Source organism: Sapajus apella, unplaced genomic scaffold, assembly GCF_009761245.1.
Source record: "Sapajus apella isolate SASKATOON/1434 unplaced genomic scaffold, GSC_monkey_1.0 scaffold5, whole genome shotgun sequence".
Taxonomy (NCBI): domain Eukaryota; kingdom Metazoa; phylum Chordata; class Mammalia; order Primates; family Cebidae; genus Sapajus; species Sapajus apella.
In genome coordinates, this window is record NW_022436945.1 from 12,097,803 (window position 1) to 12,121,611 (window position 23,809).

General features: G+C 39.1%; 1 protein-coding gene across 1 annotated transcript in view; it reads right to left on the minus strand.

The window, feature by feature from the left end:
* The window catches only part of ADGRA3 (adhesion G protein-coupled receptor A3), a 128,925-nt gene that overhangs the window by 68,399 nt on the left and 36,717 nt on the right, over positions 1-23,809 (minus strand). Inside the window, exons 2-4 of the mRNA XM_032273441.1 lie at positions 18,170-18,241; positions 9,364-9,435; positions 2,572-2,643 (exon numbers count right to left, since the gene is read on the minus strand). Coding sequence (XP_032129332.1) covers positions 2,572-2,643; positions 9,364-9,435; positions 18,170-18,241 — 216 coding nt within the window. The remainder of the gene's footprint in view (positions 1-2,571; positions 2,644-9,363; positions 9,436-18,169; positions 18,242-23,809) is intronic.

Consider the following 23,809-nt stretch of genomic DNA (forward strand, 5'->3'; position numbering starts at 1 on the left):
TTTAAAAAGTATTCAAAAGGTATAAGCCAGGTCTACTGCTGTATATGCCACAAACTGTTCCATTTAGAAGATCCACAATAGGAATGATAGACAGTGGAGAATCACAAGCATGAGGGGGTGGGAGGAGGGTGGATGAGAAATGACTTAATGGGTATAATGTATGTTATTCAGGTGATAGATACCCTAAAAGCCCTGATTTGACCACCATGCAATCTATGCTTGTAACAAAATTGTGCTTGTACCCTAAAAGTCTATATAAAAATAAAAATAAATCAAATTTAAGGCACAAAAATCTATTACATGAGCTATAAGATCATCAATCAAATCTCAAAGTGGGAAGCTTGGCAATGTTATTTTTATGTTTTAATGTTTTACATGGATGATGTTCATTGTGTTCCGTGTGTATAAATTCTCACAACAGGTATCAGAGACGTAAAAGACAACCCAAGTTCTAGACCTTCCAAAAATTTTAGTTATTGACAAAGGAAGCAAAGAAAATACTACTAAGAAAATAGCAACCTGCCCTTGCCCCTGTCCTACCAGCTCTTCTGCCTAAAGAACATTTGTTGATGTGGTGTCAAATCCCCAGGCCAAAGCTAGAAATCAATCTGAAACTAAAAATCAACAAAATTGTAGACTCCAGTTTACTATTTTGTTTTTCATTAGTTCAGTCATACCTACCCAAACATATAACAAAGGCCTCCTTTATAAATGTATGATTTTGTCAATTCTAACGCAGTCCTCAAAGGTAAAAATACAAAAATCTCAAGAAGAGATTTTAAAAAGCACTGAGACAGAAACGTTTGCAAGGCAGTTACAAAGGGGTTAAGATGCAATTAATTTAACTAACTGCAAGTCATGAGTAAGGTTGTACACCAAATTAGTCTTTTACTTAAAAACAAAAATCAGGGTGGGGAGTTGGGGAGATATAGCATGGGGAGAAATGCCAGATATAGGTGATGGGGAGGAAGGCAGCAAATCACACTGCCATGTGTGTATCTATGCAACAATCTTGCATGTTCTTCACATGTACCACAAAACCTAAAATGCAATAAAATAAAAATAAAAATAAATAAATAATTAAAAATATGTATTTTTAAAAAATCAGGCCATATACCTTTCCCTGAAAAGGAAAGGACACAGTGAAAACAGTTACAAATTTCCTACGAAGCAGGAACATTCTGTTCTACTCTCATCACTGATTTGAAGTCTCCTCCCTTACTGTATAGATGAAAAAATCCCATCACTTAAGCCCCTAATTGGTTTTTCAAAGTAATTTGAAATACAAGAAACATTCTAAAAACCCACAGGGAGAAAGAATCACAAGTAGACAACCCTTACAATGACCTTCCACTCCACATCTGGCATTTCATGCGGAACCCTATTCTCAGACTGCTTGCCTCTAAAACATGATTTCATGCCATTTTCCAACATAAATGTCTTTCAGTGGCTTCCTACTGTTTAATCAGTTCTAAGTCCATATCTACTTTTCACACATTTCAAAATAAAGCTCTATTATAAATAATCAGCCTTATGTCTAATTACTCCCAAACAGAACTTTTTTAAAAAATTACCATTATTTTTAACATTCTGATACAGTCTTGCTCTGTCACCCAGAGCTTGAGTGCAGTGGCGCAATCTCAGCTTACTGCAACTTCCACCTCCTAGGTTCAAGCGATTCTCATGCCTCATCCTCCCCGAGTAGCTGGGACTACAGGCATGTGCCACCATGCCCAGCTATTTTTTGTATTTTTAGTAGAAATGGGGTTTCACCACATTGGCCAGGCTGGTCTCGAACTCCTGACCTCAAGTGACCTGTCCGCCTCAACCTCCCAAAGTGCCGGGATTACAGGCGTGAGCCACCACGCCTGGCTTAGAAACTTCTTTATTTAAAAACAAAAGATAAAAATATACTTGATGACTTATACAAAGTTCTTCCACATTTATATTCTATATAAATTATAATAAAAATAAACAGATATAGATGACTTAAATTTTAAATAATGATTATAATAGCTTTGAGGTACTATTAATCCTACTTTGTAGGTGAAAAACAGAAAAGTTCAAAAAAGTCAAACAACTCCCCCCAAATCACATGGTCAGAGGCACAATGGTTACTCTACTCCAAGTCCACCAGCCTTCCCCTTGACAAATAGTTTTGTTCTCCTTCCCACCTCCATGTATCATTGGTTTGGCGTCTTTTCCTTTCTAACTATCCAGATCTCTACAAATCTTCTGCACCATCAGCTTGTATTTTACTACTTCCTAGAAATTCTCCCAGACTAGCAAAGCTTTTGATCGTACCTCTCAGCATGAACGTACTCTCTGTTGCATGTACTACACTGTGTTATGTGGTGTGTGTGTACATGTGTCCATGTGGGTGGTGTGACAATGTACCATTATATTCTGAGGGCATTACATCCCCGTTATTACATTGTGGGCTCCTTGTTCCTTACGGCTTCTAAAAGCCCTACAGTTGCTACTTATAAATATATCTTAGGTTTCATACGTATTTAGGTGCTGGCTCAAATGCTTCCTTATCTTTTAATGGGAAAGAAAAGATGTACTTACAGCCGAACCAGATTGGTGAGTCCTCGAAATATGTCTGCATTCAGACATCCTATTCGATTGTTTGTCAGGTCCCTAAGGAGAAGGATGGAAAAGTGTCTCCAATTAGTTCTCTTGGTTAATGAAGGTCTCATGCATTCAGTATTCAAGAACAGCACCCAGGTATCGCACAAGACCTTTATTCTAGCATCTTTGAGATATTTACCCAACTCAAGTGAGATAAGGATGGCAGTGAGGGCGAAAATGATCCTTGCTTTCACTTACCGCTGGCACACACAGACTCAACGCTGCTAAATTATAGTGCCCTCTATATTTCAAGCACTTACTCTTGCAAAATTACTCAAGATAAAACTGGAGTAGTAAAAATGAAACTCAATCTATCTTGCTGCCTGCAATACAATTCCTCAGATGACCTACACAGTTAATTACGCTGGGGCAGTTGGAGAACTGAGCCCAAATTCAGCCGATAAATGACAGACAATGGAGAAAAGGGCAAATTATTAGAATGATGGAACTTTCATTTCTTCAAGAGCATCTGCAAATACCACTTTCTGTCTAACTTTATTCCTTAAATACTCTGAAGTTTCAACTATAATAAAAGAAACAACTGTGTTAGCTTTTAGTTTACAAATCTATCATTTAGACTCCAAGCCAAATTACTTTAACAATATCTATGATAGGGCCCAATTATTTTTGCAATCACTCCTCACTTCTATTTTCTATTAAATGCTACCTTCTAAATATTTTTTACTTCTCCTCAGTCAATGAAACTGTTTTCTTTTTACCTGTGTAAAAGTTTTAGTTACTATTTTGTTCTATTCTTCATTTACTTTGCTTGACACCGAGGATCATGGACAATTTCATTTTTACCTTTAATCAGAGGACTGCACTGGTTTAAAAGTAAAAACTTTACGTTGGAAGATAACAACTGACAATATCTGTAACTTTCACCTGGGATGGCATGACTTTCATCACTGTTTTCAGTGAACTTAATAAGTCGTATGCAAGAAAACCCTAAAACAATGACTCTTAAATTTTTAGTTGTTAGATTTGGAATAATTCATCACACTTCGAATTCTGACAAAATAATTAGAATAAGCTCCATAAGTCAAACTTTCAAAAATATTTTCATTGTATTTCCTTCAATGTCCCTATTATTCTCTGTCATAGAGAAGTACACATTCTTTGAGTTACTCTTCAATAGGATGATCTAGACCATCCATTTCAAATTAAAACTATTGGATTCTAAACTGTATACTTGGTAATGGCAGAAGATGTATTAGTCTCGCCAGAAACTCTAAGAACATAGCATTTGAATTGGGTACCTACCCATTTTTTTTTTTCCTTGATAATTTCAAAAGTTAAAATGAGATGGTTAATTTTAAGTGTCAACTTGACTGGACTGAGCGGCCTCAATGGCTGGCGAAGCATTGGTTTGGGTGTGTCTGTGACAGTGTTTTCAGGGAAACTGGTATGGGATCAGTGGGCAGAGAGAGGAAGGACCTACCCTCAACATGGGTGGGCACCATCCAATCAGTTGGGGCCCCGTTGGGACAAACAGGCAAAAGAGAGGGCTTGTCTCTCTCTGCTCTCTCTCCCACTTCCAGAGCAGGTCACCTTTTCTCCTCCTGTTGCTGAACATCAGTCTACAGATTATTTTGTCTTTTGGACTCTGGAACTCACATCAATGCGCTTCCCAGGGCATACAGGCCTCTGGCCTTGGACTGGAGACTGCAACGTCACCTTTTCCAGTTCTGAGGCCTCCAGACTTAGACTGAGCCATGCTACAGGATTCACAGGCCCTCCAGCTTGCAGAAAACCTACTGTTGGACCTCTCTCCCTCCATGATCATGTGTGCCAATTCCCCCGAATAAATCCCCTCTCATATCTCCTACTGGTTCTCTCTCTGGAGAAGCCTAATACAGCACCTTAAGTAATCCTGGTCTTCAGTAATTTCACAGTTCTGCCTTCCCACTCCTACTGCAACTTTTCATCAAAGAATCTTAAGCAATACAAGGCTTTATCTGTCCTTGTTCTGTAGCTCCTAAGTATTTAATCATATGGGACTTTTTTTTTTTTAATTCCAGTTGATTTTCCTTTACTTTCTGGATACCACTGTTTAAGAAAATTAGGCATCATCTTATAAACTGTTGCTTTAAAAAGCATATCTGGGCTCTATTTATAATCTTGTCTCAATTCTGAGCTTTAAATGGTGCAATTACCATTGATTCTCTGGGAAACAATTTCATTACAGCTACACCTACTTAAATTGGTATTTAGTTATTGATAATGGGTTTTTATTTGGATTGAGAACTTAAATTTGTTGATAAAAGAGAAACTGATGGATCTAGGTTTCATCTATTTCTGATAGTATATTCTTCAGAAAGTCACTTCAACTTCCTGATTCAAATTATCTGCAAACTAAAGGCAAAGGCATGGTATCATAACAAAAATACTTTATGTGTGCTTGTTAAGGGAGATGCACAATTAAAATTAATGACTTAAGAACCCATAAGAAAAGGGTCTGTATCTATAAGCAATTAGCAAACATTACTACTGCCAAAAATCTTTGTATGCCATTGACTTTACATACAGGACTTCTTCAGCTTGCAAGTTGTGTATCCTAAGCTAATTATAAGTCATCTATTTGGAATTAAGAATGTATCTTCTAGTGGGAAGAATATTATAAATGGCAATTACCGTCTTAAGCCAGAACACAAGAGACTACTTAACATGTAATGCAATGAAAGACCACTAAGGCAATGGCAGGTACAATATCAGTAATTACATTAAATACTCCTGAACGAGAATTTTTTAAATTCATTTTGGATGGCAGTCCTTGAGAGATTTTCCATGCAAGATAAAGAACTAGATGGAGAATCTAAGATAGTCTGCAGTATCTAAAACATCCTGAAGAAACTGCTTTTTATTAACAGCCACGTTTTCTTCAACCTGTATCTCAGCATAGAGATATGATAATCAACATTTTTATTAGCTAAAAGCTGTGACTACAATAGTGTGGAACACAGAGGGAGGGGATAAGAAAAGGACCTGTCTGATAGTGTAATTTCACATTCCTCCACTGAGGGAAAAACAGACTGGAGGGGAAAATGTTCTAAAAGTTCTCATACTTTCACATCAGAATCCCTGGGAGGGATGGCTGAAGAAAGATCACCTAGCAGCAGCCCCAGAGTTTCTGATAGGGTAGGTAGGCCATAGCCCCTGCACTTTTGCTTCCTACTTGACGTGGGTGCAAAACTGACTCCAGGCACATACAGAAGCACAAAGAAAGTGACTCACTGCTATAAATCATGTTCATCTGCTGCTGCCCTCCACTCCCTAGTGACCCTGTGTCTGGAGGCACAGCCTGTTTATGGTCATGCTCCATATTCCCTGTCTGTGTCTGGATAGCTGAGGCCTAACAACGTCCAAGACACTTTGCAGCTAAACTCTAGCTACTGCTTCATCTCTTTGTAATTGCATTTCAATTCCACATCCAGGCTCTTGGTCGGTGTTTGCAATTCCATTAGGCCGCAAACCCCTCAAGAGGTTCCTGACTTACCTGTGTGTCTCCACACCCTTGTTCTAGAGCCTTCCATGAATCCTAGATCCATCAGTTTCTCTTTTGTTTTATCAACAAATTTAAGTTGATTCTCAATCCAAATAAAAATCCATTATCAATATCTAAGTACCATTTTAAGTAAGTACAGCTGTAATGAAATTGTTTCCCAGAGAATCAATAGTTGGGCTCACAGGGTAGATGCTATGAATTTTTGTTGAATTGAACTGATGCCGATCACTGCCTTACCACTTTGTGCTGCTATACCTGGCTGACAGCACTTGTACTGAATGCTAAACCTGGCTTTCTCCCATGCAATCTGACACCTAACATCCACCCTCCTATAACTCTTCTCTTCCTTACCTAGAACTCCAGTCTCCACTATCACCTATCCCAGACCAGCCAGTTTTTCTAACTTGTTTCATTAAAAGCCTCCACTAGAAAATAATAAAGTGCAAAATAAGTGGAAGAAAAGAAAACTGATTAATAGTAATATCTCCTCCAGATGCCCCTGAGTTTCTAATGAGAGCAGGCAGAGACTGATAAACACAGGGAAGCACCACGCACCCCCATCAAAAACTACAGGTATTAAAATCCCCTACTGATTCAAATTGTAACTAATTTTAAAAGACAAAGAGAAAATCCTTTAACTCCTACCATTATTAATCTTACAGACTTCTGACCCTTAAGACTGCCTAAGAGAAAGAAATGGGAGGAAAGCTACAGATGATAGATTTTAGATGAAAGGTATTTTACTTGCAAAAACAGTAACAAAAAAATCTTCTGCAAAAACAGCATGACCAATTTCTACAATTGGATTTGACAACAAAAAGGAATAGGTTTTGCAAGTATCACATGTCCTCACTTCCAAGTGGGAGCTAAATGTTGAGAACACATGGACACATACAGGGAAACAATACACACTGGGGCCTTTTGGAGAGAGGAGGATGGGAGGAGGGAGAGGATCAAGAAAAACAACTAATGAGTACTAGGCCTAACACCTGGGTGATGAAATAATCTATACAGCAAACACCCACGATACAACTCTACCTATGCAATAAACCTGAACTTGTACCGCTGAACTAAAAAGTTGAAAACAAAAGAAATAGGCTTTAAATGACTAAACAAAATAGAAGATGTCAAAAGTATTAGGATGGAAAGTCAATGTCAACATTTAAGACACAGTGTAATTACCCTAAAAGCAACCATACCCAGTGGTATTATACAAATACTATAGAAAACCAGTAAGACACAAAAAATACCCACACACATTGGAGGGAGAAAAAAAGAAAACTTAAGTATGTAAGAACCCCCAAAAAAACAAGAGACAGAACCAGCCAAAAGGGTGATTATAAGGGAAATAAAACCAAACATCTGGTCTCTCTCCCTGATCTTTTGTCCCTGGTCTCCCTACACTTACACGATTTCTCCTTACTGCCATCAGAAATATTCTGCAATACAAATCTGATCATGTCAATTCCATATTCAAAAAGTTCTCTCCCAAGAGACACATTCTTGCACACCTGCGCCCACCCTGTTTGGAAGGCCTTTTTAATACATATTCACCCCTTAGGAGCAAGTTCAAATCTAAACAAGTCAGTGGCTCTCCTGACAGGCTGTTCCCACTGCAAGTGCTCTCTCCTTTCCCTAGCAGGTTACGTTTATGATTTTACTTGTTACAGCGCCTGTGTGCACGTTCAGATGTATTTTCACTAACGACTGAAGGGCAGCAGAGCATGCCACCCAAAAACATGTCACGCTGGCATAAGGATTATTTTGAGCTACAGGCAATTGAAAAGAAGCAGATAGATACAAGAAAAGCTCTCTGCTCTACCCTATCTGACTAAAAGCAGGACATAAATTGACAAAGGTGTCTCTCCTCCCCTCTCCACAGAAAGGACAAAAGTTCCTCCCAGGAGAGGGCTTTAGACCCTTATCAGCTTAGACAAGGCACCAAAGGAATCTACATAACAAACATTACTAATTAGACTTTATCTACCCTTAGTCTCCCATATATTTGCCTTCCCACAATTTGCTTTCCCTTAAGAGACTCAAGGTCCTTTTCCTTTGTCTTGGCACTTCTCTGAAAATGTATTGCTCCCTGTTGAAATGCTACATTAGCCAGAGTTCTAAGCCACCTCTTTTGAGAGTTACTCTTTTACTGAGTTTTCTCCCATGTATATATAAAATATGCATGGCAATAAGCTTCTGTTTTTCTCTTGTTAATCTGTCTTTTGTCAGAAGTCCAAGCTGAGAAACTAGAAGGGTGGAGGGAGAATTATTTTTCCTCCCTTATATTATGTAACCCCCCTACCCAAGAGTCTGCAAGATCTTCCAAAGAAGTCAGGGCATGGTAAGTGGCCAGTGCTCAGTAAATGCTTTCCGAAAGAATAAAGAATGGAGAGACAGTCCTCATGGCTTTAGTGTCGAGCCACTTCTCAAATGTGGGCCTGCTCAGACAGCAACTGTGAAAGGAGCCTCACAGAGGAGACAAGGGAGTTGTTGAGCTTCAGAAGCAATAAAAACTGGTCCTTAGGTTTTAAAATCCTAATACATAGATATACATAAAAATGACAAGATCTTTAATCATTACTTAAAAGGTACCTTAGTTTATATAGCATTTACAACAGATACAGTTTGAATGGATTCATCATTTGAAAATCACCTACAGATTATGTCAGCTGGCAAAGCCAACATGATAAAGATTTTAGTAGCGTAAGAGGAACACAGTCATTCACCACCAAACAAACCAAACGGCTGTGCAAATTAATCACTTCTCAACTACTTCTATAGAATAGTCTTCCTGTTTTTCTTTTTCTTTTAGTTTTTTTGAGACAGTCTCGCTCTGTCATGCAGTGGTGCGATCTCAGCTCCTTCTAGCCTCTTCAACCCAGGTTCCAGTGATTCACCTGCCTCAGCCTCCCAGGTGGCTTGGACTACAGGCATGTGCCACCACATCTGGTTAATTTTTGTAGTTTTAGTGGAGATGGGGTTTCACCACGTTGGCCAGGCTGGTCTCGAATCCCCGACCTCAGGTGACTCTCCCACCTCGGCCTCCCAAAGTGCTAGGATTACAGGAGTGAACCACCGCGCCTGGCCTCTTTCTGTTTCTCTATCGGGGCCTGGCCAAATGAAGCTCTAAAAATTATTAATGTCCATTTTTCATCATGCTAATGTTGACAGCTACTTATACAAGGAACAATTCAAACTCATAAGCAAGCAATTCAAACACTTACAATCTTTTTAGAGATGACAGTCCCCAAAAGGCACCTGGATCTATACTACTAATAAGATTGTTTCGGAGGTCCCTGTTAAAAATAAAATAAAAGTTATTTGCATATCAACACTGTAACAAGTATTCAGGCACACTGCACTTACCTGCTATACAAAAAAAAAAAAAAAAAAAAAAAAAAAAAAAACATAGAAGAATAATGGGAGGAAGCTGATGCCAAAATGGTTAAGCCAAGATCAGCCCAGCAGTAAATGGCAGAGTCAGAATTCAAATTTGACAAATCTGGCTCCAAAGCCTTTTGTTTTGGTCACTATAAGAATAAAAATATATGTCATAAAAGAAATATGTGATGTAATATTATTCAACTCCACAATTATCAAGGAACTCCGATCAATTTCTTCCTTAGTATGCCATACTTTGGATATCAAAGTAAATCTAATTACAATTGTGACAAATATCATTCAATTGAATTTTTTAAAACCATCTTCCAAAATATACACTCTGAATTTCATGTCTTTTGGTTGGTCACATATTTTCCCTTCCCTGGCCTTCTATATTTAGGTTTTTTGGGTTTTTTTGTTGTTGTTGTTGTCGTTGTTTGAGACGGAGTCTTGCCCTGTCACCCAGGCTGGGGTGCAGTGGCGTGATCTCAGCTCACTGAAACCTCCGCCTCCCGGCTCAAGCAATTCTTGTGCCTCAGCCTCCAGAGTAGCTGAGGTTACAGGCACATGCCACCATACCCAGCTATTTTTTGTAGAGACAGGTTTTTGCCATGTTGGCCAGACTGATCTCAAACTCCTGACCTCAAGCAATCTGCCTGCGTCAGTCTCTCAAAGTGCTGGAGTTACAGGTGTAAGCCACCACGCCCAGCCTATGGTTAGGTTTTCTATGAAGTGAGGATATAAAATACATGAGTGATAAACCACAATATATAACTCAAAATAAAGATGCACAAGCTTCATACCATATGGTATTTAATAGCAGTCACCACTGATCCTCATTCTTCTCAAATATGCTGGCATGTTCAGGCAAGAGCATGACCACTTGGGGGTGGGAGGCAGCAGTGAGTATCTCAGCCACATCCCTCTACCCGTGTGGTTTTGGAGACAGGCTCTGGCTACAGCTCCCCTCCTGGTCGCTGGGCTCAAGCAGGGACTCGCCAGTTGCCTATACAAGTGTTTGGCTAGACGTCTGCAGAGAGCTAACAGTCTAAATACAGCCTTTTTCCCTAGACCACACTCCTGTGAGTGGCTGGTGCACTTCAGCTTTATGGGACACCCTCAGCTGGATCTGTTTGTCAGGACTCACCTACAACCTCGTCTACTGAAGCCAGAGTGGCCTGTGCTCATCTCTCAGGGAAGCTGAAGCCAGAGGGCAAACTGAAACTCTTTTCAGATTTTCTTTTCCTGACATCCTTACCTAACAGTGGCAACCTTGCCCCTTCCTTACACAGCCACGTGTCAGCTTCCAACACTACTCTCCATTTAAGGATGCACATGCCGTTGGTAAAGCAAACAGATATGTAGAGAAATGCTCAGTACAAGCCAAGGTAACCAGTATCTCCAGGGTTCCTCAGTCTACTACTTACTTGAAATGTACAAGACCTTCCTAGAAGTAGACCCTGGACCACTGGTGCCACCTGTCAGCACACCACTGTGCTAGGCTCTCGAATAACAATTGCTCCTTTATGGACATTCTCACCTGTGCCGAGGCAGTCTAAATTATTTAGAGGAAAATCCCCAGTTCGCCTTCTCCATCCTCTCCAAATCAGAACGCAGTCGGTATCCCTTCTCTACCTATGTCACAGAAAAGGACTCTGAGGAAGTCTCTGTGCAATAAGTACAGATTCATGTGTTTTCTTCCATCCAATCAGAGGCACATTCAACTTTACTGTCCCAACGGCTACTGAAAGCTAACTGCTATATACGGCATGACTCATAACACATCAGTTTTTTCTCGGGCTCATTCCATCCAGATAGCAAAAGTTACAACATCAAAATTGGTTTCTGGACAGGTTTCCCAGAAACTTCACAAAAACATCCTGAGGAGGTTGGCCCTTTGCTCAATAGCAGCTGTCACTCATTTACCGTAAGCCCAGCATTTTTGATGTGAGTGGCACTGAGGCTTCCCACACTTGCGTGCTATTTAGTACATGGTGACAGAGACTGGACTAGAAATTCTCAAGGATGTTGCTCTGGAAATGCAACTGTGAATCCTGGGATCACTGTGGTTTCCAGAAATTCTATGGTCTTTCTTGCATTTCATCCTCATTTTAAAAGGCATTCCTCAGTAGCTAGGGTTGGAGTTGCAATTCTACCACCTCCCCATGATCAGAGCCAGGTTTTCTTAAATAAAACTGAACCCCCTGCCACCACCACTACCAGTACCTCACAATATTTTAAAAAACAAAATGATCATTAAACATCAGTATAAAATCTATGCTCTGATTACCATCATTGAATAAGTATTTCATTAATCAGTCTTCTGAAAACTTCATATTCCACAAGAAGAAAACAGCTTTGTCAATGCTGGTAGTTACCCTAACTTTTTTGCTTTTTGCACCCTGGCCTCTAAGCCATTTTCTAAATAAAGTATCTGAAAAGATCTGAAGAAGTCAGGAAGCTTCACAAAATACATTTAAATGGTCACAAAAGGTCTTAGTAGTCAGGTAAACTTACAAATCCCATCCTTCTCTCTAGACTTCAAACCAGCTTTTAAGTTCTCCTCTTAACTTGGAGTGAGAAGATGGTCCTTGGTGTAGCAATTTCAACAGAAAGAGGAATATTATTCAGAGGATACGTTCCCTGCTGTGAACTAGCCAGTACCCAGGCCAAGCAGAGACCTAAGGAAACTCTGCCCACTCCATTCTGAGGATAAAGGGCAGAAAGGTATAGACCAGAAGCCACTCAAACATTCAAAAATTCTACAGTGAGTCAAAGTGGGAAAGTTTTGCAACTATCAAAGATTCCAAAATTTAATAGTAATAACACTAGTGATTGCTATCAATTATTTAATGTTTAGATTTTCTCTTCTGGGGTGTCAGCCTTCTCCACTGCTTTGAGGTGGAAGCACCTCTACTTCTCCATATCGTACAGGTTGTGCCCCCAAATTTTCAACACCATCCCTTCAGGGATGACACCTGATCAATCTTGTCCAGATTTTTCAAACACCCTAGCCTTAGTAATTATATGACTTTGGTCTAACTAAACCTAGGACTTGTAGGGGAGGGAGGGGCAAGCATAGACATTCCCACTGGTTTGATAAGAGGTCAAGATCTGAGTCTGGAGCTGCTAATGGTCCTCTTGCCACAATCTGAAGAAGCCAACAGATGGGAAGAGAAAAATGGTGAGCACCAAGATCCAGCCAAGCCTGAAATCCACTTCTGACTCTGGGCTGTGCAGTTACACAAACCACTAAATCCAGTCAGTTGGTGTCTATCACTTACCATACCATTAAGACCTTCCAATCACTCTAAGAGGCAGTGTCATTGTTTCAGGTGAGGAAACTCACACACAGAAAGATTAAGAAATTCGGCCAAGTTCTGGATCGTAATAAGTGGCCAAGATCTAAGTGTATCTTTCTGATTGAGACAGTGGAGATTCACTAAAGAAACCAAGTAAATGTATAGCTAAAATAATAGGGAGACAGGTAAAGCAAACACACTGAAAAGTTGGCCATGTGTTGCTGGAGATAATATTCTTTCAACTTCTCCTTATGTTTGAAAAACTAAGTTATTTTATGTGGTATCACCCAGTCTTCCAACTAGGCCTCAAAGTCACTGCCTCTCTGTCCTGGTCATCATCATCACCCTAGCCCAGGTTGTAAACCACACAAGTTCTCACCTGTGTCTGATTCTCCATTTGAAGTGATCTTTATTAAACGCAGACCTGATCAACTCTCTGCTCTGATTTAAACCTCAAAAAGATCCACAGTTTCCTCAGAAGGAAGTTCAGGTGCATTAAGGTATCTTCCAAGGCTACCCGTGGTCCTGACCTTGCCCACCTTTCCGTCTCCAATTCTCACTTCCCATCTGCTCAGCATCTTCCCTTAACACTCACCCTGTCTTTCTTCATTTATGTCAGTCATATGGCAAGATGTTTCTAGAAAGGGTATTTCCTCTCACCTCTAGGCCTCTGCACTTGGGATTCCCTGTCCTGAACACATCTCAATCTTCTCCAACTCACACCTTCACCTACAACCCTCTTCACCCACATATCCTTGAGGCCTTGGATGAAACTCCATTCCTTCCTCCAGGAAAATACCTGTGAACAACAAAGCTCTGCACCCTGCCCTGTGGCATCTCTTCTCACCCTGTACCAAGTGGACCTCAGTTAAACTGTCTTTACTGAAATACCGTAAGTTCCAAGAAAGCAGGGTCTGTTCCACTCAGCGAAAGGGAGACATTCAAGCTAGAATGTGTGGATGGATATGTTAATGAATGAAAGAACACACCAAGGCTGGGAGACAGAATTACATTAACCTTTCAATAAAAATATTTTTAGTAAATTATGGTTGGCTACAAAATTACAAGGATGTTCATAAAGCCAGAGAATGTAGAGAATGCAGTATCTCATTCAGAATCATTTACATTTCTCCATAACAGTAGATAGTCACGATGTCTGCCGCTGACCTTCAAATAATTCACAAAACATGTGTAGGCATATTCCAATACAGAAGAAAAAATGATGGCATGTTGTTAATAATTACTGAATTGTTGAATCTGGGTCAGTAAATTGGTAATATGAAAGATTATGGCACTGCCCTTTCAATTCTTCTGTATGTTTAAAACTTTTCATAATCAAATTTTTAATCCCCAGTCTTTTATGTCCCAGGAATAAAGTTACTCATTAGGCTTGACCTATTAGTTCCTATCTCCCTCCATGCAACTCCCTAGCTGACCCTCACTTCAAGAAGATAAGATGATTTTATGAAAAAATTCAACCTCTATGTTTCTGACTTGTTTTGCATAAGCTAAAAAGCTCTGTAAATAGAAATACATAATGTCAGTTCCATTTATTTTTAAAACATACGTTTCCCTTTTCATATTTTAAACATCATCTACAAGGAACTGATTTAGGTAAAGCAGTACATCAATTTGGAGTCAGTGATGAACTGCATATGTTTCTACAAAATACCTCTCATGAATAACTGAGTACTATAATATAAATATGTACTTTTTCTTTAATAAAAAATTCTTGACATATTATATAACATTTAATAACAGCCATATTAATCAGGCATTGCCAAAAGATATTTATAGTCAGGTTCTCTTGTTTAACATCCCCTTCCCACCCCCCCACCCCCGCAACTAACCCACAGCTTCTCTAGTAGACAGGAGTCTGACTTCAGGATGTATGGCTAAATGTGAATACATTGGATCATTAAAGCATAAATGAAAAAAAAAAAAAAGCACAAGAATTGCTTAAATAGAACTAAAGGAATATTTTAAGTGCTTGGCAAAAGAATGACCTCCTTTAGGAAAGAACATGAAGTATACCAGGTAAGATGCCTTTAATTCCAAGTATCAGAACCCTCAACTCAAAACAGCTTCAACAATCACAAAAGCAATTCTCTGGCATTACCAACAATCAAGAAATTGGGCTGGTGGTTGGTTCCAACCATCTCTCAGATCTACCATCCTCAGAATGCAACTGTGCCTTCAGGCTGAGCCTCACTCACAAGATGGTATCCCAGGTTCAGAAATCACCTCCAAGTGCAAAGCCATAAAAAGGAACACTTTCTTCTCATACTTCTCCTTCAAAGCTAGGAAATCCTTCTCCAAACCCCACAGCAGGCTGCTCCGCTCCTCATCTCTTATTGACTAGGACAGACTCTGTCAATAGCTGGAACAGACGCTGAATTACCTTGGTGGCCTAGAGGTAGGATGAACACTGGAAAGCCAAACACACTGATCAGTAGGCAACTGCAGTGTCAGCAGTTAGAGTAAATGGGGGAGGCATGTCACTAAATACCAGTAACGAAATATACAGCATTATACAAGAATGGCAATTCTATGCAAGGAAGACAGAGATGGAGCCGGGTGTGGCGGTTCATGCATGTAATCCCAGCACTTTGGGAGTCCGAGGCAGGCAGATCACTTGAGGTCAGGAGTTTGAGACCAGCCTGATCAACATGGTGAAATCACATCTCTACCCATAATACAAAAATTAGACTGGCGTGGTGGCACACACCGGTAATCCCAGCTACTTCTTTATAAAATAAAATGAAAAAGTATAAACGGGAAAAGAAGAGCCCAGTCCTTTCATTACTTTTTCTTTCTTTCTAAAGTGGGCTGCTCTATGACAAAGACAGTACAGGAGGCAGGTCCCACCTGGGCAGGCACGGCCTCCCCCACACTGCTGGACTGAGGCCAAGACTCAGGTCTGGACCTTGACGTGTGTGAACTTCAGATATACTGAGCTTAGGGCCAGTGTAGGTAAAGACGTTCTCCAACACAAAAGGTCCAGGTCTCAGGGTCAATACTGGGCTTTCACACTGAAGCCCCGACTAATAAAACAGTCTTTCAAGGTCCCTTATCTACATATTTATCTCTCTGGTCCCACAAAGGAGTAGGGAAGTATTCTGGGATTCAGGAATAAACAGACCCCTGGCTAAAAAGAATCACGGCACCTCAGTATCACCCAAAATGGCTACTTAATTGGTTTCCAACATGTACACAGATTTATTAGCTTTAAATGGCTGAAAATAAGGTAAAAGACAAGGAAAATTAAGAAATAAATGCAAAAAGAGTAGTAATTCACACCACAGCACAGAACATTAGCTGTGCTGTCTACACTTTTTACGGTGTACATGAACAGCCACATCAATCCTAGATGCCAAAAATAAAATGTGTTTCTAAACACAGCAGACACTATTTATAACCTAGGAATGCCTGCCACCCTTCCTTTGGAAAGGGAAGACCACACTAATTCCTTTCATTATCAACTAAGCAAGCACATACTAAATGCCTGACAGAGCATTATATGCAAAGGGTATCTGTCAACCCAGTAACTTTTCTTTGCAAGGAATAAAAAATGTAATAGGAATATACAGTCTCACACAAGGATTTAAGGCAGTTATGCATTGGCAGGCCCCCCAAGGCTTCCTGTCTGCTTTCCTAATACTCCCAAATGTCCATTCCTGAACCATGGAATGTGTATGAAGGACCATCCTTAGCTTAGGCAGGCCTAGAGCCAAGGGTGTGATAAGCATAGTCTAAAGCACATGGACAATATAGACCATGATAGGAATACTGAAATAAAGTGCTACCGTGCCAGGTACATCTTAAAATATTCCTGTGTGTTTCTGTATATATGTATACATGCATGTATATATCCTAACTTAAAGACATCTGATCTAAATGAAATAAGAACTCTAGCTGGGCACGGTGGCTCACACCCACAATCCCAGCATTTTAGGAGGCCAAGGCAGGCAGATCACGAGGTCAGGAGCTCGAGATCAGCCTGACCAACATGGTAAAACCCCGTCTCTACTAAAAATACAAAAATTAGCCAGGCGTACTGGCACGTCCCTGTAATCCCAGCTACTCAGGAAGCTGAGGCAGAAGAATCGCTTGAACCCGGGAGGCAGAGGTTGCAGTGAGCCAAGACCGTGCCACTGCCCTCCACCCTAGGCAACAGAGCGAGACTCCATCTCAAAAAAAAAAGAAAAAAGAAAAACTCTAGATCATATATATTTACATAACATATCAGGAACCTAAGCACTGAAGTCCTTCGGGAGTTCAATCACAGGAGAAGCCTCTGGGTGAAAGGGTCAAGAAAAGGCCATGTAGAGAAGTGGAGAAAGTGAAGCTGAGCAAAGAGAATTAAGAGAAATGAAGACAGTCTGTTATTCCACAGAAATGGAGATGGTTTCACAGTGTAGCTCCCTTATGTATTTTGAAATTTTATCCTAAATACATGAGTTACAGGGGAATTTGAAACGTGACCCAGGAAGAGCTTTCAGAATACAAGTCAATTAAATGTCCACGGTCTGAAACTCACCTAACCAAATATATGAATGCTACATGTAACATACCACAAGCAAAACTAGGCCTAATTGCTAAGAAAAAAAATATATATATATATGGACACATATCACATTCAAACACACCTGAATAAAATACCAAAGTTTATACAAGTGTTTTTCTCCTTGACATCTCACCCCTGCTGCTGTTTTTGCCATGTGACATGTAAGCTTGGCCTTCCACCATGACTGTAAGCTTCCTGAGGCCTCCTTAGAAGCAGAGCAGATGCCAGCACCACCACGCTTCCTGTACAGCCTGCAGAACTGTAACCCAATTAAATCTCTCTTCTTGGTAGATTACTCAGTGTCAGGCATTTCTCTATAACAATGCAAGAACGGCCTAACATAGCATACATATTTCAGGATACAGAATTTCAACACAGCATCTATGCTTTAAGCTAGCATACTTTAAGGTCAACAAAGTATGGTCCATGACCTCTGGTGTAAGTAAAGATTTATTGGCAGACATCCACATCAATTCATTTATTATTCCTAAGTATTGTCTTATGCAATACTCACTGGCTTATTATCTAAGGCTTCAATCACACTTTAATGGCAGAGGTGAGTCACTTGTGGCCAGCTGTGAAAACCCAATTTACTTACTATCTGGCCCTTTACAGAATTTAGATAATTACCTGTTTTTCAAAATAAACTCTTAAAATTTTTCGTTAAAAAATATCAGAAAACTCAATTTTTGTTTTGAATACTTGTGAGTTTAGTAATAGGTTTACCATGAAAATGCAATAAACAAAATAATAATGAGATGATAATTAAAGAATACTCACAATCTTTCAAGGAGACTTAACCCAGAAAATGAGCCATTCTTCAGCTCAGATATCTTATTGTTACTCAGGATCCTAAAAAATACCAAAAAAAAAATAAATAAATAAGTTGCATAATATATACTACCGATATCAAAGTAATTTAGTTTATTATGTTTAAACCTATGAGGAAATCTAAGACAGCATTTATAAGCTAGAATGTTTGAGTTGGCTGACAAAAAGCGAGTGTCTTCCCGTTTCTCTGAGAAACCATTTAAAGTAGTTTATTCATGCATCTTGTCACATCTAAATTATTTCCATCACACATAATCAAAACTTTAAAAGGATATGAGAAAAAAGTCAATATATAATAGCTATAAGTTCAACATAAGTGTAAAGAATACGAAACCATGTATGTTTATGTACTTAATCAAATTATGCAAGTTGAAAACTCATTTTAAAACTGGAAATTTAACAGAAAAATGTATAACCTATGATCTTGTAAAATACTTACTTTACAAAGAAATGGTTATCTTCTAGATATTATTTTGATAATGCTGAATATTATTTGTAATTTAACATGACATACTCAATGAGTATCCATTAAGATTCAAATTGTTTCCTTGGTTCTGAGACACACACCCTCCTTCATTTAAATGTTTTCTGAAGCAACTCAGGAATGGAAAATCAAACATCATTATGTTCTCACTCACAAGTGGGAGCTAAGCTGTGAGATGCAGAGGCATAAAAATGACACAATGGACTTTAAGGAAAAGGTGGGAGACGGGTGAGGGATAAAAGACTACAAATTGGGTGCAGTGATGGGTGCATTAAATCTCAGCAATCACTACTAAAGAACTTATTCATTAACTAAACACCACCTGTTTCCCCAAAACCTATTGAAATAAATAATTTTAAAAAAAGAAGTTTTCTGAAGTCCAGATGTACCTTACAATCCAAGTATATTGCTGGATTATACTCTGTCCCCACCCTCCCCCAAAGCTGTTAGTTACTAAAGCAAGATTCACACCTCTAGTGCCAGCTACTTGGGGGTGTTGGCAGAAGAACTGCTTGAGCCCGAGAGGTGGAGGTTGCAGTGAGCCAAGATAGCACCAGTGCACTACAGCCTGGGCAACAGAGCAAGACTCCATCTCAAAAAAAAGCAAACACCAAAACTGGTATCATTGTTTGAAAAGAGTCATTGCATAGTCAAAAATAATAATTGGGAAGAAAACATATCAAAATGCTCACTACTTTAGTGATGAGGTTTCTATTAATTTATCTTTTATTCTTTCTGGGTTTTTTGTTGTTGTTGTTGCTTTGAGACAGTTTCCCTCTTATCACCCAGTCTGGAGTACGGTGGCACGATCTCGGCTCACTGCAACCTTTACCTCCCAGATTCAAGCGATTCTCATGTCTCAGCCTCCAAGAAGTTGGGTACCCACCACCACCCCAGCTAATTTTTGTATTTTTACTAGAGATGGGGTTTCACCATGGTGGCCAGGCTGGTCTTGGAACTCCTGACCTCAGCTGATCCACCCACCTCGGCCTCCCAAAGTCCTGGAATTACAGGTGTGGGCCACCACACCAGGCCAATTTATCTTTTATTTTTTATAATCCTGCAATATCTTTTGAAATCTCTAGAATAAGACTTATTTTCTAAGTGTTTTTCCTCCTGGTAATAAATATAAGAATCTTAATTGCTAAGTGCAGCTTGAGGTTGAGATTATTTTTGAGTATATCTTAGAAATAAAAATAAGTGAGGAATAATTTATGCTTTGAGATTAAAGAGTTACATTTACTTATCGAAATTTTTATTTCAGTAAGTGTTTATATTGTGACTGACATGAAGAACCTAACAGGCACTAAAAGTAGTGCAAAAAACAATGGTGTTGCATTCAGAGTCTAGGGTTTTAGCTGCAACCCCTCAAGGAATAAATGGTTCAGTTTGTGTGACAGTCACTTCACTTTTCTAGGTGGACTTCAACTTCATCTTTAAGACAAAAAAAAAAAAAAAGTTAGTGATTACCGAGATCCCTTCCAGCTAGTTTTAATTTTCTATATTTAATTATTATGTTTTAATGAGTAAAGCTGTCAAACTTTATGGTGACTAAGAACTTATAATAAACCAAAGAACAGGGAAATGAAAACTACACAAACTACCAAGCTCAATGACATTAGCGTCCTATTTCTGAGTAAAGAATGAAACCCAAACATGAAGTAGCTTATAAAGAATGGCCAAGGTAGTGGCTGAATTACACTCACTGCAATTCAGGAATGCTTCAGCCAAAGGACTGTCATTTGCCCAGTCATAAAAGCTTTAGTACGAGAAAAGATAGATTTTATTGAGGAAAGTAAAAAGGAAGACATTTCATCACACTTAAAAAGTTATAACTGTAACCTTAAAAATACAGTTTAAAACCTCAAGTTAATATATTCAGTCTACACATTATTTGATGTGTTTAAGGATTTTGTGCGAGAAAACAGGATCGGTATGAATAAATCTACTCTGCAGACAGCTTTTATACTCAATTTTGAAATGGGGACTGTGGAACTAACAAATGCATAGTATCATGTATCATTATAAACTTAAAACCCATTCATAATCAATATTTTTGCTGACATCTTTGAAATTTCAAACTTTCTAGGAGGTAACTAAATGAAAAATATAAAACTTGACTGAAGTCATAAAGCTTACATACACCCATTTCTGTTCTATAGTAATGACGTTACCGCACATGATCTATAGACAATTCTTAGGAACGCTACTTGAAGCTCTCGCCTCCTGAATTTAAACATCAGAAGGAAGCCTTTGTTTGATGTCCATCGCTACCATTTAACACAGTACCAAGTTTTAGTTCGGTATATCGTTCATGCTGGAATATGAGAAAAGGAGTGAGCCTTACTATGGACATGTTTTTTTAAAAAATCAAAAGTTTATGAAGCAGAAAAAATGAAAATTAAATAGTATTAGAAGTTCTCAGTTGCTTGCTACTGCAAGTCCCAGAATGGAGTGAATCACTGAAAACTGTTAACAACACTCATACCTTGCATGGCAGACGGCACAAAATAATTATCCTTTTGAGGAATTGAAAATCGATTTCAAGGGTATTAAATATTCAGATCAAATATGTTAGAATTATATAATTTTTGGCATCAACCATTGTAGGGAAAAATCAGATAAACAATCTCATAGGGCTATTGTAGAGGGTTGCATAGCTGAAGTGGGTTGAAAGACATCTTCTCGGAACCTGTAAATGTGACCTGAATATGAGCTATGAATGTGACCTTGTTTATAAAAAGAGTGTTTGGCCCAGGCAAATTGGCTCATGCCTGTAATCCTAACACTTTGGGAGGCCAAGGCGGGTGGATCATGCGGTCAGGAGATGGAGACCATCCTTGCTAACAGGGTGAAACCCCATCTCTACTAAAAATACAAAAAAATTAGCCGGGTATGGTGGTGGGTGCCTGCAGTCTCAGCTACTCGAAAGGCTGAGGCAGGAGAATCGCTTGAACCAGGGAAGCAGAGTTTGCAGTGAGCAAAAATCCTGCCACCGCACTAAACCCCGGCCGACAGAGCGAGACTCCGTCTAAAAAAAAAAGAAAAAGTGTTTGTGGTTGTAATTTAAGGTTCTAAGAGGAGAGCATCCTGAGATAGGGTAGGCCCTAAATCCAATGCAAGCATCTTAAAATGGAAGAAGAGAAGATAAAGTTCAAGGCTCTGTGAAGATGCAGGCAGAGATGAGCCTCAGAAAGAGACAAAAGGGTGAAAACAACCAGATTCACAACCCATAATAGCTAAAGATTTCCCAGAACTAAATTAAAGAGCAAATACATTTAAAAATGTAGTACATTTTTAAAATTACTACTTGATTTTTTTAAATCCATAAGCAATGTTAAAAGATAAACAACCAATATTTATAACTCCTATTAAAGGCAAAGGGCTAATTTTCCAAACATACAAAGAACTCTTTTAAAAAAATTTAAGAAAAAAAACTCTCCAATAGATGTGGTCAACACATACGAAAAAAAGCTCATCATCACTATCATTAGAGAAATGCAAATCAAAACCACAATGAGATACCATCTCACGCCAGTTAGAATGGCGATCATTACAAAGTCATACCATCTCACGCCAGTTAGAATGGCGATCATTACAAAGTCAGGAAACAACAGATGCTCAAGAGGATACGGAGAAATAGAAATGCTTTTACACTGTTGGTGGGAGTGTAAATTAGTTCAACCATTATGGAAGACAGTGTGGCATTTCCTCAAGGATCTAGAACCAGAAATACCGTTTGACCCAGCAATCCCATTATTGGGGATATACCCAAAGGATTATAAATCATTCTACTATAAAGACACATGCACATGTATCTTTGTTGCAATACTGTTCGCAATAGCAAAGACTTGGACCCAAATGCCCATCAATGATAGCCTGGATAAAGAAAATGTGGTACATATACACCATGGAATACTATGCAGCCATAAAAAAGGTTGAGTTCATGTCCTTTGCAGAAACATGGATGAAGCTAGAAACCATCATTCTCAGCAAAGTAACACAGGAACAGAAAACCAAACACCACATGTTCTCACACATGAGTGGGTGTTGAACAATGAGAACGCACGGACATATGGAGGGGAATATCCCACACTGGGGCCTCTTGGGGGTGGGGTGTAGGGAGGGATGGCATTAGGAGAAATATCTAATGTAGATGATGTGTTGATCGGCACAGCAAAGCACCATGGTACGAGGATACCTTTGTAACAATCCTGCACTTTCTACACATATATCCTAGAACTTAAAGTATAATTTAAGAAAAAAAAAAGGCAAAATCCCTCAACAGATAGTTCAGAAAAAATAAACACCAATGGATCACAATCAAATGAAGGTATGAGAATCTCAGTCCTGAGGGAAATACAAATTAAAACAAGATGCCACAAATAACTTTTCACAGTGGGGGTAAAATGTGATCACACATTTTATATTCCGAGGTATAAATTTTGCTATAAATCAGTATAATCGTATTTTGCTATAAATCAGTACAATCAGCTGGGCATGGCATCTTAACTCCTGTAGTTCCAGCCACTCAGGAGGCGAAGGTAGGAGGATTGCTTGAGCCCAGGAGTTCAAGATCAGCATGGGTGATATATAGCAAGACCCTGTCTCCAAAAAACAAAACAAAACAAATCAATCACTACGGAGGGTAAAAGTACACACACATATATACTATTTCATCCATTTATTCCTCTTCTGAAAATTTACTCTAAAGAGCAACTTGCACTTGCACAAAATATATTACATATTACATCTTATACAATTATATACTTATACAACAAAATTATTCATTGCACTACTCTCTGTAAAAGCTAATTGCTGGATACTTATGTTGTTGGTTCCAGTAGTAGAGGATTTTATGGAATTCTTTTGTCTATCTACAAAATGAAATACCAAAAAGATGGAGGCTTGTACAACACAGGGAGAGGAAGCACTTTAGGTGTTCACACAGAAAGATCAAGGCATACATTTACATATTTAAAATGTCCACTCCCTGAGGCCCTGGTACACCTGTAATCCCAGTGCTTTGGAAGGCCAAGGCAGGAGAATCACTTGAGCCCAGGAGTTTGAGTTTACAGTGAGCTATGATCTGGCCACTGCCCTCC